The 12198-nt window shown below is 33.6% G+C and overlaps 1 protein-coding gene across 1 annotated transcript in view; it reads left to right on the top strand.

Annotated features, from left to right (window-relative positions):
• LOC149830151 (nuclear pore complex Nup85-like protein) overlaps positions 1–12198 on the top strand; it is a 31468-nt gene that overhangs the window by 13602 nt on the left and 5668 nt on the right. Inside the window, exons 7-14 of the mRNA XM_090015720.1 lie at positions 685–804; positions 874–1074; positions 3266–3376; positions 3474–3511; positions 3620–3776; positions 5533–5634; positions 5766–5822; positions 11923–12069. Coding sequence (XP_089871846.1) covers positions 685–804; positions 874–1074; positions 3266–3376; positions 3474–3511; positions 3620–3776; positions 5533–5634; positions 5766–5822; positions 11923–12069 — 933 coding nt within the window. The remainder of the gene's footprint in view (positions 1–684; positions 805–873; positions 1075–3265; positions 3377–3473; positions 3512–3619; positions 3777–5532; positions 5635–5765; positions 5823–11922; positions 12070–12198) is intronic.

Consider the following 12198-nt stretch of genomic DNA (forward strand, 5'->3'; position numbering starts at 1 on the left):
GAAGGGAGCAGCCAACTGTGTAGAGAGAGAGAGAGAAAGAGAGAGAGAGAGAGAGAGAGAGAGAGAGAGAGAGAGAGGCTGCACAGAAAACTAAATCATGTTGAATTAGATTAGGGCTTCTCTCTATATTAAATAGAGAGAGGCAAAAAGGAAAAATTACATATAAGTCCTTATGAGAACAAAATTTCAGAAAACCTCTAATATAAGAGAACTTAACCTAAAACCACCTATTCTCAACAAAGGGTCTAGTGTATTTTTATTTCAAAGAATGCCTTCATGTAGTTCTAGTTGATAAGAATTGTATCATTATGTTGGGCTGAATATTCTCAAACATAATTTGAAAAGATTCGTGCATTTCACTCATTGCTGTTGGGTGACATTAACCTCATTTTGTCCCTAAAAATGGCCAGCCTGCTGTAAATCACTGTGCTTTATGGCCATTTGTTTCATTTAATATTGTCACCTAAGCTGCAAACAAAGTCTCACCTCCATGTTTATGGGAATGTTGATGACATTTTTTCAAGTAGAGTTGTTCGGATGTACATATTGAGTTTTTGAGTTGTCCTGGTTGGCATGCTCTTCATTCCGCTTCTACGTTACCTGGCCATGTCATAGTTCTTTTATTCATCTTTTCTTCAAAACATTGTTGAACTCATAACTGAGTGATTCATCCATGTGAAACAGACTGAGAATGGGCTTGTTGAGGCAGTTGCTGTTCTTGTTTCAACAATGCCACGCTTACGCCCAGATTTACCTGCTGGAGGCTTTGGACAATGCTTTAAAAATAAACCCGACTTTATTAAGGTACATCTGAATGTTGTGCTGTTAAGCTTCTGTAATTGTGTTAAAGCTTATATTCTGGCTGTTTTCAAGGCATGGGAAAAGTGGCGGGGACAAGTAGCTAAGCTGGACTGCAGTGCGTTTTGGCTTAGGTGCGAGCATCATCAAACGACAGATGGATTGAAGAGATTGTTAAAGATTTTGCTGGGAGATGTTGAGAATCTTGCTACAGCAACTTGCCACTGGATGGAGCTATATATATCTCACTTTCTCTATGTCAGACCACTTACAATGGTTAGGATGCATGTCATTTTCTTTTGCTTGTTAAATTCTTTTTAACTTTTATTTGATGGATATCATGTTTATTTAGCACCGTCTCCTTTCCATATTACTGCCTAAACTTCTTTAACTTAAGATATGTTTTTTTCTTTTTTTCATTTCATGGACTTTTCTTGTAACCATAGTTGGCAAACTTGTGACTCAGGCTCGGATCGGACCCCTACTGGTCACCAAGTCAGCGTGTTGACTCAATGACTCGGACGAGTCAGGACTCTATGTTTTATAATGTAAGCACATGAATAAGACATGAAAATAACTAAACTTCAAGCTAATATGTCAATAGCTAATTTATAAAAACATATAATTATACTTGATTATTAACTTTTTTCATTGAACAATATTAGATTCTTCATAACAAGTGACTTTATATAAGAATTATGCATTAAAAATAATAAAATACATGATGAAAAAAATTATATCATGGGTTGGATCGGCAGTCCTAAATCGTGACCCAGTTGGGGTTCGATCTGGGTCGACCCGCGAGATTCCCGAGTTGACTCGCTGGGTTTGCCAACTATGCTTGGAACTATTTCATTTTTCATGTATCAGAAGTGAAATAAAAACTACTTAAAGAGGTCATCCAACATGATAAGGTAGGTTGCATTTAACACTTTGTACACTTTTTTAAGCTTGGTTCTTGGACCTCCTCGAATAAATGTATCTTGAAAAGAAAACCTTTCTTAAGATATCACAGCACTAGATCCTATTTTCCATTAAAACTTCATCATTGATCTCTTCATGTTGAGAACATATTTTAGGCATCACAGTTTTATAATTTCCCTCAGCAGAAGGCTGCAAAATTAATGCCTCTGTGAATAATGGTCAACTTCATAATGGAAATAATAGTTTTATTTGCACTTGTGCTTTTTATCATTTTGAAATCCTCTGTGCCTTATATTTTTTGATACTTTTATCTGTATTGCATTTGATATTACACATTTATGTGGAGCGAAAAACACTTTTGATTCTTGATCGAGTGAGTGTACTCATTTCTTGTTGGGGCCGAGTCTAGTGTCCTGGAGCAGCATGAACGGCCATATAATTGCTTGATTCAACATTCAAGCCAAGTATATAACCAGAGCAATTTATCTTAGTATACATTTTTTGAGTGTGGTATTTGTCGACTGTTCTTCACGTACAAGCTTCATGATCAGTTTTATCTATTGTGATAATAAGAGTGCTAGCAATACATCAAATAAAGTATACCATGGGGAAAAAAGAAATAGAGAATGCAAAACAAGAACCAATGACCTCCATAATTGGATTGCATATATCTTCATAAAGGCTTTGACAAATACCAACCTAAAATTCTGAGATAAGATGTACTTGGGTTTAACCACTGACCAATATTGGCGATATTTTTAAAATATCGCAATAAATACCGATATTTTAAGGTAGCCAATATTAAAGGGAATATGTCACTATCGCCGGAAGACAAAATATTGTGATAATATCATGATATTTTTGGGAAAAAACTCTTTTTTATTTTACGTTTGCATGTCCTATTTTTTTTATATATTTTAAAACCTTTAAAACTTGTTTCTTTATATTTTTGGAAGAAAAATAATGCAAAACTTATTATTTTCTTATATTTTTAGTTAATATTTATATTTTTTTCAATTTTTTAAACTCTCTAGATTTTTCAACTTTTGATAATCTCTCCGAGAAATATCTTCGCCGAGATAATACCATGAATGATATAGGTGACTATGGTTTTAACTGAAGTACAACTTGAGAGGTGCTATTAAAGATGTAGATAATTGCAGAATGCATGCATTTTTTTCCTTGTTTTGGTAAGCTGAAATGCAAGCTCACCGAGATTGCATATTGATTTTAGGGAAAAAATGTTGAATTGCTTGATCATCAATTTTTTTGTTCTTATCCTCCATTTCTTGTTGCTTTGTTTCTTATTGCAACTTGTACTACAGTCCATTTACTGAAATTTGGAAGCAATTAGCAGATCCTTAGAGTACAAGATACACAATAATACCATAGATCTGTTCAATTATTAGGAGGCATTTTTGTAGAATTATCTAGTTGCAAAAAATACTGAGCTTTGGATGCATATGTGTGCACATCCCCATGTGCATGTGTGTAATTCCAGCCGTTCTAGCATTGGAATAATATCTTCTTTTTACTATGTTAGGGCTTAGAAGCAATGCACAGCTTAGTTCAGAAGTGCATCCAGCTGAAGCCAGCATCTCACGTTAACAATTTGATGGGGCTTATTCTTGGAATTGTTGGTGATAATACTGAGGTATTTCTTTTCTTCTCCCTACTTTTGTTGGTACTACTGGATGCAATATTGTGATTATGCTTATTATTTTTCTGAAGCCTCTGCTTGTTGCATTCAGGTTGTTTTAGCAGAATGCTTGAGATCCTTTGGTCCCTGGTGAGCCTTTTCAGTTGGTGGAATCTGAAGCGTTTTCTGTTAGCAAAGATATTGAAATCTTAGGCCCTTTTTCTTGCACTTATGTTTGTTTTCACTTTTGCTTTTCAGGATGGTTGCTCATGCCATGGAGTTGTTGACGGCAAAGAATCATCAAATTGAGATTCTTTTGCATGAAGAGCGACATAATTTGGGTGGAATTAGTATAGAGGAGCTGCATCGACTTGTTTATGCTCAAGTTCTCTCTTCTCATGCTTTGACTTGGCAAGTAAGTTGCAATTTGACAACTGAACATGCATTTTACTGGACAAAGTTTTGAAAGTTATGACTTTTGTTGAGGGCAATACTTTCTAGGGCCAATCACAGTCTGATTTGAATACTGTTTTCCATAATGTTTGTCTTTTTTTCCAATGAGAATTCTTGAGTTCCTGTTAACATATTAGTCTAGAGTGTTGTACTGCATTTGTATTGCACTGCATGTTTACACTTCCTCTGGTAATTCTGTTGTCCAAATTCGCATGCTTACATTGACAATTGACTTTTTTGGCATCCTTATAAAACCCCATCTTGTAGGTGTGTATTGCATGTCATGGAAAACCTCTATGGGAATGCAGACGAGAAATCTGGTAGAGGGAGTAAGGTCATCTCCAGGGAAAGCTTTCCACTGAAAATGCATGAAAAAAGGTGGCAGCCCACTGTGTTAGGAGTTGCTTTCCTTGATCCGTGTGTACTCCACGTTTTTGTTGTACATCATGGGGGGGAATGATGAAAAATGATGCTTTTGCATGTCCGGCATGCAATTTTCTTCGCAGGGAAAATGCACCTTGTGGAAATTCCAATCAATTAGTGTTGACATAGTAGCTTTGCATATGGCAAGAAAGAAGAGCTACTAGTCAGTAAGGCTACTGCTTAGGCCATCAAGTGGTTGCGCCTCTCTTGAGACTCTCTTCCCTTTTCTTTTGATAGCTATCCTTTAGCTCATCGCAGAATGTTTGGTCTCACACCTATTCCCATTCACGTATGGCCTATGGTTTGGTTACTACAAATCATATCTTCTGCCAAGGTATTCACCGAGCAAGCAGAAGCCATTTTGAAGGAGGCTATTCAGGAGCTGATACCACAACACTGGCTATCCCTTAGAGAAAAAACAAAAAGGGTCTTTCGAGCTTAGTAGCGGGATCTGAAAGAGATTCATTCACAATAGCACAAACTATTTCTTTTCCATTATAGAATGTACTATTTACATGTTTCGTGAAAAAAAAATGTGAAACTTTTGGTTTTCAGGGGTTTGAAAATTGAGTTCAGCATGAAAATATGTTATAGTTTTATTTACTTTTTGTTAATTATATGCATAGTTGGCAAACTCGTGACTCAGGCTCTGATCAGACCCTACTGGGTCACCGAGTCAGCAGGTTGACTCGGTGACTCGGACGAGTTTGGACTCTATATTTTTTAGTGTAAGCACATGAATGAGACATGAAATAACTAAACTTCAAGCTAATATGTCAATTATTAACTTTTTTCATTAAACAATATTAGATTATTCGTAACAAGTGACTTTATATAAGAATTATGCATTAAAATAATAAAATACATGATAAAAAATACATGATAAAAAATACATGAAATAACTAAACTTCAAGCTAATATGTCAATTATTAACTTTTTTCATTAAACAATATTAGATTCTTCGTAACAAGTGACTTTATATAAGAATTATGCATTAAAATAATAAAATACATGATAAAAAATTTTATTTAATGGGTTGGATCGGCAGTCCTGAATCATGACCCAGTTGAGGTCCGATCCGGGTCAACTCGGGCGATTCCTGAGTCAACTCGCCCGGTTTGCCAGCTATGATTATTTGAGCTGTGATATTGAATGTTGATTGGTATATGTGCTAAAGAACTATTTAACCCAGTTATCTGTGTAATCATACTGATGAATCAAAACTGCTATTTTGTACTTCCTCTGATTAGTGCTATACAACTTCTGATTTGCTTCTTTCTGGATTCTATCTGTAGATTGCTCCAATTTATTTGGCATCATGTCCAAATCAAGGTTTAGGGCTGCTGGAGATTTTATTATACAGACAACCTGTGCAACACAATCAATTAATGCTAAAGGTGATGAAGTTAAAGATAGATCTTTGCTTGTAAAGCTATGATTTTTCATAAGATAATTCTTGTGCAATAATGTCTTTTAAGTTTCTCTTTTGTGATTGGTTTCAGTTTTTTATTCTTGTCCTTTTGTGCAGACTCTTGAGATATGCAACCTATATGAACTTGGCAACATTGGTGCAAGCATCATGATGGTATTTATAAACTTATTAATTATCTATTGGATGGACCAATTAATTGTCAAATCTCATTTCCTTAAATATTAATTGTGGTCCGAACTTTCTTTTGTTTGGTGAGCTTCATTGTTGCAGATCATAGTCACAAAAATTTACTATTTTCCTTTTGGTAAAATTTCAGTTCCTTAAGTATCATTTGTTTGTCAGAATTTTCTTTTGTTTGGTGAGTTCCACTGTTGCAGATTAGTCACAAAAATCTACAACTTTTTTAATAACTATGTTGTTTTAACGAAATGGCACAGATCCCAATGCACTCCAAAATGAACTCCAAGAATTGAAACTTAATGTATTTGGACAAAAACATAAGAACTAAAATGAAACACAAGGAATGTGAATAAACGAATAATTTCATTAATAAAGAAAAATTAAAATACATAATAACCTCACTACACAAATACACTCAAACTCATAAACCTAAAACTACCCATCACTCTCTCACTTTACAAAGCACACACCTACCCCTATTTATAGAGAAAAAAAAGGGGAGGAAGAGCTAGAGGAAAAAGAGGAGAGTGAAAGTCCTCTCTAGCCGTGGCTAGAAAGGTTAACCGTTGGGCTTAGTTCCCAATAACTAGAAGTCAACTTTAGTTGACTTACTTTATATATATATATACATACAAAAAGGATACATTAATCTTAATTGCCCTCCTCAAACTTTAAGTTTGCAAATACAAACAAAGAACCCATTAATTAAAATATTTTCATTTGACTTCATCAAGTTCTTCTATTCGTTGCTTCCTTAAAGGGTGTTGATCTTCAGTCATATACTCTATTGTACAAAGAGTTTTTAGGATCTTTAATATCATCAATACTTGAGAACCTGTAAATAGAGCTAACAAAACATCCCAACTATACACATACATATCATAAGAGGATTTCAAAAATTAATTATATATTATGGAGAGAGGATGACCAAATACCAAAAATACAATATATAGAAAATATTTAATAAGACAATTTACCAAATTTCAAATATATTTAAAAGAAAATTTTTGACATTATTTTTGAAAAATCATTAATTTTTAAGAAATCATGGTTCTTAATTCATAAGAGAACATAATTGCATATTATAAAAAGGAGAGATACCTGCATAAAATATCTCAAAGATAAGCTCATAAATCATTAATCACGTTAAACATTCATGAAAGCATGCATTATTCAATGTCAATACACCTATATATCTATCACTAAAAAACACATTAATGCATAAAAGGCATAGAATATGGTTTTTCAAACAACATTAATACCATGGATAAATAACTCACAAGGGAGTTTAAATCATAAAATCTCACACAGGAGAGTAAATTACTCATAGATAGATTTACTTTTTAAGAACAAATCATTTTTACACAGTGGAAGATACAAGAAATAATTCAAATTATTCAATAAAGATTCTGAAAAGACAAATATGACAAACATGGATCAATCAATTATTACATTTTAGAAGCAATATTAACCACACAACTAATGCATATATAAATGAACCATGCAATAGTTTAGACCAAATTTAAGAAAACCTTTTAAGAGAAAACAAGTTACTAAAAATATGAAGAGATTTAAAATCCCACAAATATCAATAAATTATATTTTGCAAACTTCAACAACAATTCCACCACCACAAGCAATCACCTCACTAGATCTCCAAACCTCAAAATTCGAGTGTATCAACTACTAGAACAAGAGTACAATACAAATGTCAGCCATTACCAAACCAATGACCATGCACCAACAAACTGGTAATTGAAATTGAAAACAAATATCAACAATAATCATTCTCGTGACCATGCACAGGAAATACAAGCTTCCTGACAATACAAATCAGCTACAACCACATGAAGTGCACGTACCTCACCTCACAAATGTTATAAAACTGCAAACAATAACATCAGTTTCAACGATTGCACATAACTCACAACACTGATAAACATCTCTTATCTACATAAAATGACAAATAAGAGACATAACAGGAGGAAACACACAAGGTAAAAGAGCGATTTATAAATCAAGGCAAAGATACTAAATTTTATGAACTTTCAAAACACTATGGTTTCCAAAAATAATAGTCATCACAGATAAACATAATTACAAGCATCCATAATAACAATGGTTACTCACGGAACCAGAAATCAAACAATCGTCAGTTAAAGCCAAACTATAAGCCAACAATGTAAACTGACAAAATCGTTGTGCACACAACTCACCCCAACAAACAACTCTAGTTTAACAAAAGCAACATGGATTTAAAGGTCTATCAACTATCAATCAGACCCAAGACAAGTAACAACACATCATTCATAACCCTTGAGAATCTAGAGTGATAAGATGACATAAGGTGAACACATAACTCACCTCAACGGTTAACCCTGACTCAATAACAAGGCCAAAAAAGATGATGCATCAAATAAAATTTTGTGAAAGAACCATAATATGACAATATTGAACTCACGAAAAGATCAATTTCAAATAAGGTGAGTTCAAACACATAAATCAATTTGAAAGATGCAATTTCAAATTAGATTCAATAAAAATTTAGAAACAAGTGTAATCATATGCAATACAAGATATCTCATAACAATTTTTACAAACTTGAACAAGCAAATAATGGACAAGGATCATACCCAATATAATCAATCTACATAGAGGAGATGGAATCATGAAGTTTGAGTATCTTTCAAAAGATAATGGAATCATAAATCTACCGATCAAGGAACAAGTGAACTAAAGCACATCACATTTAAAACATCCAATAAATCTCACTAAAGAGACAAGAATATATGATCTTATTAAAGAATAACTTCTAAGAAGCTAGATTTAAATAATAAGTCTACTATAAGACAATAGATGACAAACATAGAGATTCACAAAGAGCCACATATAACTATCATCAACCATGAACCCACATATGACATACAAGAAATTTGATCACAATGCAACAAATATAAAATCTATAAGAAGCATCTAATGGCATGAAATATCAATGCACAAGAAAGAAACCGCTAAGGGTTACAAAAGTGCAAAGCCACCAATGAGCAAAAACACATAAAGCTACAAAGTGCTAAACAACAACCATACAAGAGTTTTAAAAATATAAGTTTTATAAAATGCTCAAGAAGAAGCATAAGTACAAGCCAATAACTTAAAAATAATTTTACTTAATGAGGTATTTTAAAAGAAGCAATATCACTCAAACATACAAGGAATGACATATTCACACGATGATAGAAGGACCTTGAGATAGCATAGAGAACGTCTATGTTATAACCAATGACAATAACATACAAAAAATTTCTAAGATTCACAATCTTAATCGTGGAGTTCACACAATATATCTTAAAATTCATGTTTGGTCACATAATTAAAATCATCAAAGAAACATCACAATATATTAAAAATCCTGAGGATAATCCATTTTTACACATACATTAGGAGACATTCAAGAAAGAAATAAAACATGAAATTTAATATTTTGCAAAACATGAAACACATATATGACTTTAAGAAACCACATATTTTTGCAAAATATAATTTTCATATCCATAATCTAAAGCATATATTTCATATATCAAAAGATAACAATTTCTACATATTTAAAAAAGCATTTATTTTTAATATAACCCTTTTAAAACACCTATCATACATATGAAAATAGAAAACCAAAGATAAATACCGGGATGTGAAGTCATTGAATCCATATCATTCATTAATATGAATCCTTTCCAACACCACGATTCCAAGCTTTGATACCATGTAACGAAATGATGCGGATCCTGATGCAATCCAACAATCGAAACATAATGTATTTGGATCACGGTTATTCATATCGTACGATACATATCGTTACTTTTGGGGTTTGTAATACGATACATACTTATATCGCGATATGAGTATGTATCATATCATGTTGTATCGTACGATGCAGGACATATCGTATGATACACCTTCGACGCACTTTTGGGTTTTAAATACCTTTTGAAGGCCAACTTTTCCATTTGTCTAGAGGCCATTAGAAGTGGATTTCCAATGTTTTTTCACCCAAAGAATTGGGTTAAGATAAAAAAAATGCATTTCCACTATTTTTCACTCAAGAAAATGGGTTAAGGTAAAAAAATCTTTATTTTGAGTAAAATTAAAAAGCTACTCTCCAAAAAAAATTGCCTCAAGAGGGCGCTGCCCCCTACAACCCATGCCAAATTACCGCAAAGTTGGATTCCCTGAAAATTAAAGATTTATATCAAGGTAAATAAGGCCCCACACTTCTCCAACAAAGATGACATCAGATGATCCGGCATAGTAATGGGGCACTCGAGTAATGAGTGAAAACCGATTGAAAATCGAGTGCAACTATTGTTATAATAATTTTATTTATATAGTATGAAAGTATAGTCTTTTGGCATGTTCTTAATTGCATGATATTTAATATTTTGGATTGTTTTTGTGAGATAGTTGATGTTTGATAATGTCTTATGCAGCTCATAGAGACATAAATGCTTCATATGTGATTTTATATTTGTATTTTATGCAATTCATTAGTATTTGATGTGATATGATTTTTTTGAACTTTTACTATTTTTTTATTTTTTTTTATTTTTAAAGTTTTTATTAAAAATGTATGATACAGTGTTACTATTGGCTTGACCAATACGGGTAACGATACGCTACTTACAACCTTGATTTAGACAAAAACATAAGAACTAAAATGAAACACAAGAAATGTGAATGAATGAATAATTTCATTAATAAAAAAATTAAAAATACATAATAACCTCACTACACAAATACAATCACACTCATAAACCTAAAACTATCCATCACTCTTTCACTTTATAAAGCACACACACCCCTATTTATAGAGAAAAAAGGAGGGGAAGAGATAGATGAGAGAGAGAGAGTCATCTCTAGCCATTGGACTAGGTCCAACGGCTAGAAAGGCTGGCCGTTGGGCTTAGTTCCCAACATAGTTGATTTAATATATATTATTTTATATATATACAAAAAAGATACATTAGTCTTAACAGTTGCATTGCAAGAGTTTGATAAAATGACATCAAAGGAAACTCTTAATTATATTTTCAAAATATCACCTTCTGTATATTGTGATGTCATCGTGAAGATATGAAATGCCATGGTATTTTTCTTGTATTTTCTTTTTTTAAAAGCACTCTTACCCATAATTCCTTAAGTTTTCCAGTTCTTCATATTCTATTTTTTACATTATTTTTAAAAAATGAGTTAAGTCTATCTTGATTTTCTACATAAAAAATTTCTTTTAGAATTGCTTAGGTTAAAAACAATTGTGAATTGCCTAGAGAAATTGCATCATCAAGAAATTTTGATGCCAATATTCGTTACTGCTATGCTATGTCACATGGGTGCGGGTGCGGGGGTGCGACACTTTCAAAAAACTTGGGTGTGGGGGTGCGTCAAAAAAATAATAATAATAATAATAAATATATATATATATATATATATATATATATAAAATTTTTAAGTTTTAACAGTTAACAACATTAACACTAATGAAATAAAAAACAATTATCACAATATCACTTGGGTGCGGGGGGTCAATGGTTGGAGGGCTCTACTGAGTCGAGCTCAGTCCCAGTCGAACCGGGGGCACCTTGGGCATAGGGTGGCCTTCGACAATGCGTACAAGACGCGGAGGCACAGGGAGGTTGGAGAGAGAGAGAGAGACCTGATAACTGAGGAGCGCGGCCGGAAGGAGTCGGCGTCGGCTATAGGAAGCAAACTCGGGAAGATTAGGGCAAAAAAGTTTGCCCTAATCCTCCTCCCCTCAGCCCTTTTCATCGGGCATTTTTTTGTCCAAAAATTGGACACAAATGACCCTGGGTGCATTGACAACACCCAGGGTCTGGTTGACCGCACCGGGTGCCGCACCCGCATCACGTCGACGGGGGTGCGGCACCCGGTTGGCCGAATCCCTGTGACTTAGCTGCTATGCATGGGACCCCAACTGACAAAAACACAATCTGAATGAGCGTGTAATGAACTGAAAAAAGAATATCTGGTAATTCAGTTCTGACCTGAATCATCTGAACAGATTGCTGGAATGCATCACTGGAAGCATGGCAGGAAAGGGTTGGGTGTTTTTTGGTTGCAGCAGGCTCATGATGAAGTTCGTCTTGGTAAAATTGCACAACAGTTGTTCGAATCTGTAGGAAAGTCATTATCTGATGATAGTTTTAAGGTGATAACTTGTTCTTACTATTCTGCCTTTTGGAATTTTTTTCTTTGCTTTTACTGTTCTCTGAGTTCTTCTATTACCTAAATTTTTTGACTTATTTGTCTTTATTAATAGTTTTTACTGAAATGTGAT

The sequence above is a fragment of the Nuphar pumila genome, chromosome 8 (genome assembly GCF_984573655.1).
Source record: "Nuphar pumila chromosome 8, dmNupPumi1.hap1.1, whole genome shotgun sequence".
NCBI lineage: Eukaryota > Viridiplantae > Streptophyta > Magnoliopsida > Nymphaeales > Nymphaeaceae > Nuphar > Nuphar pumila.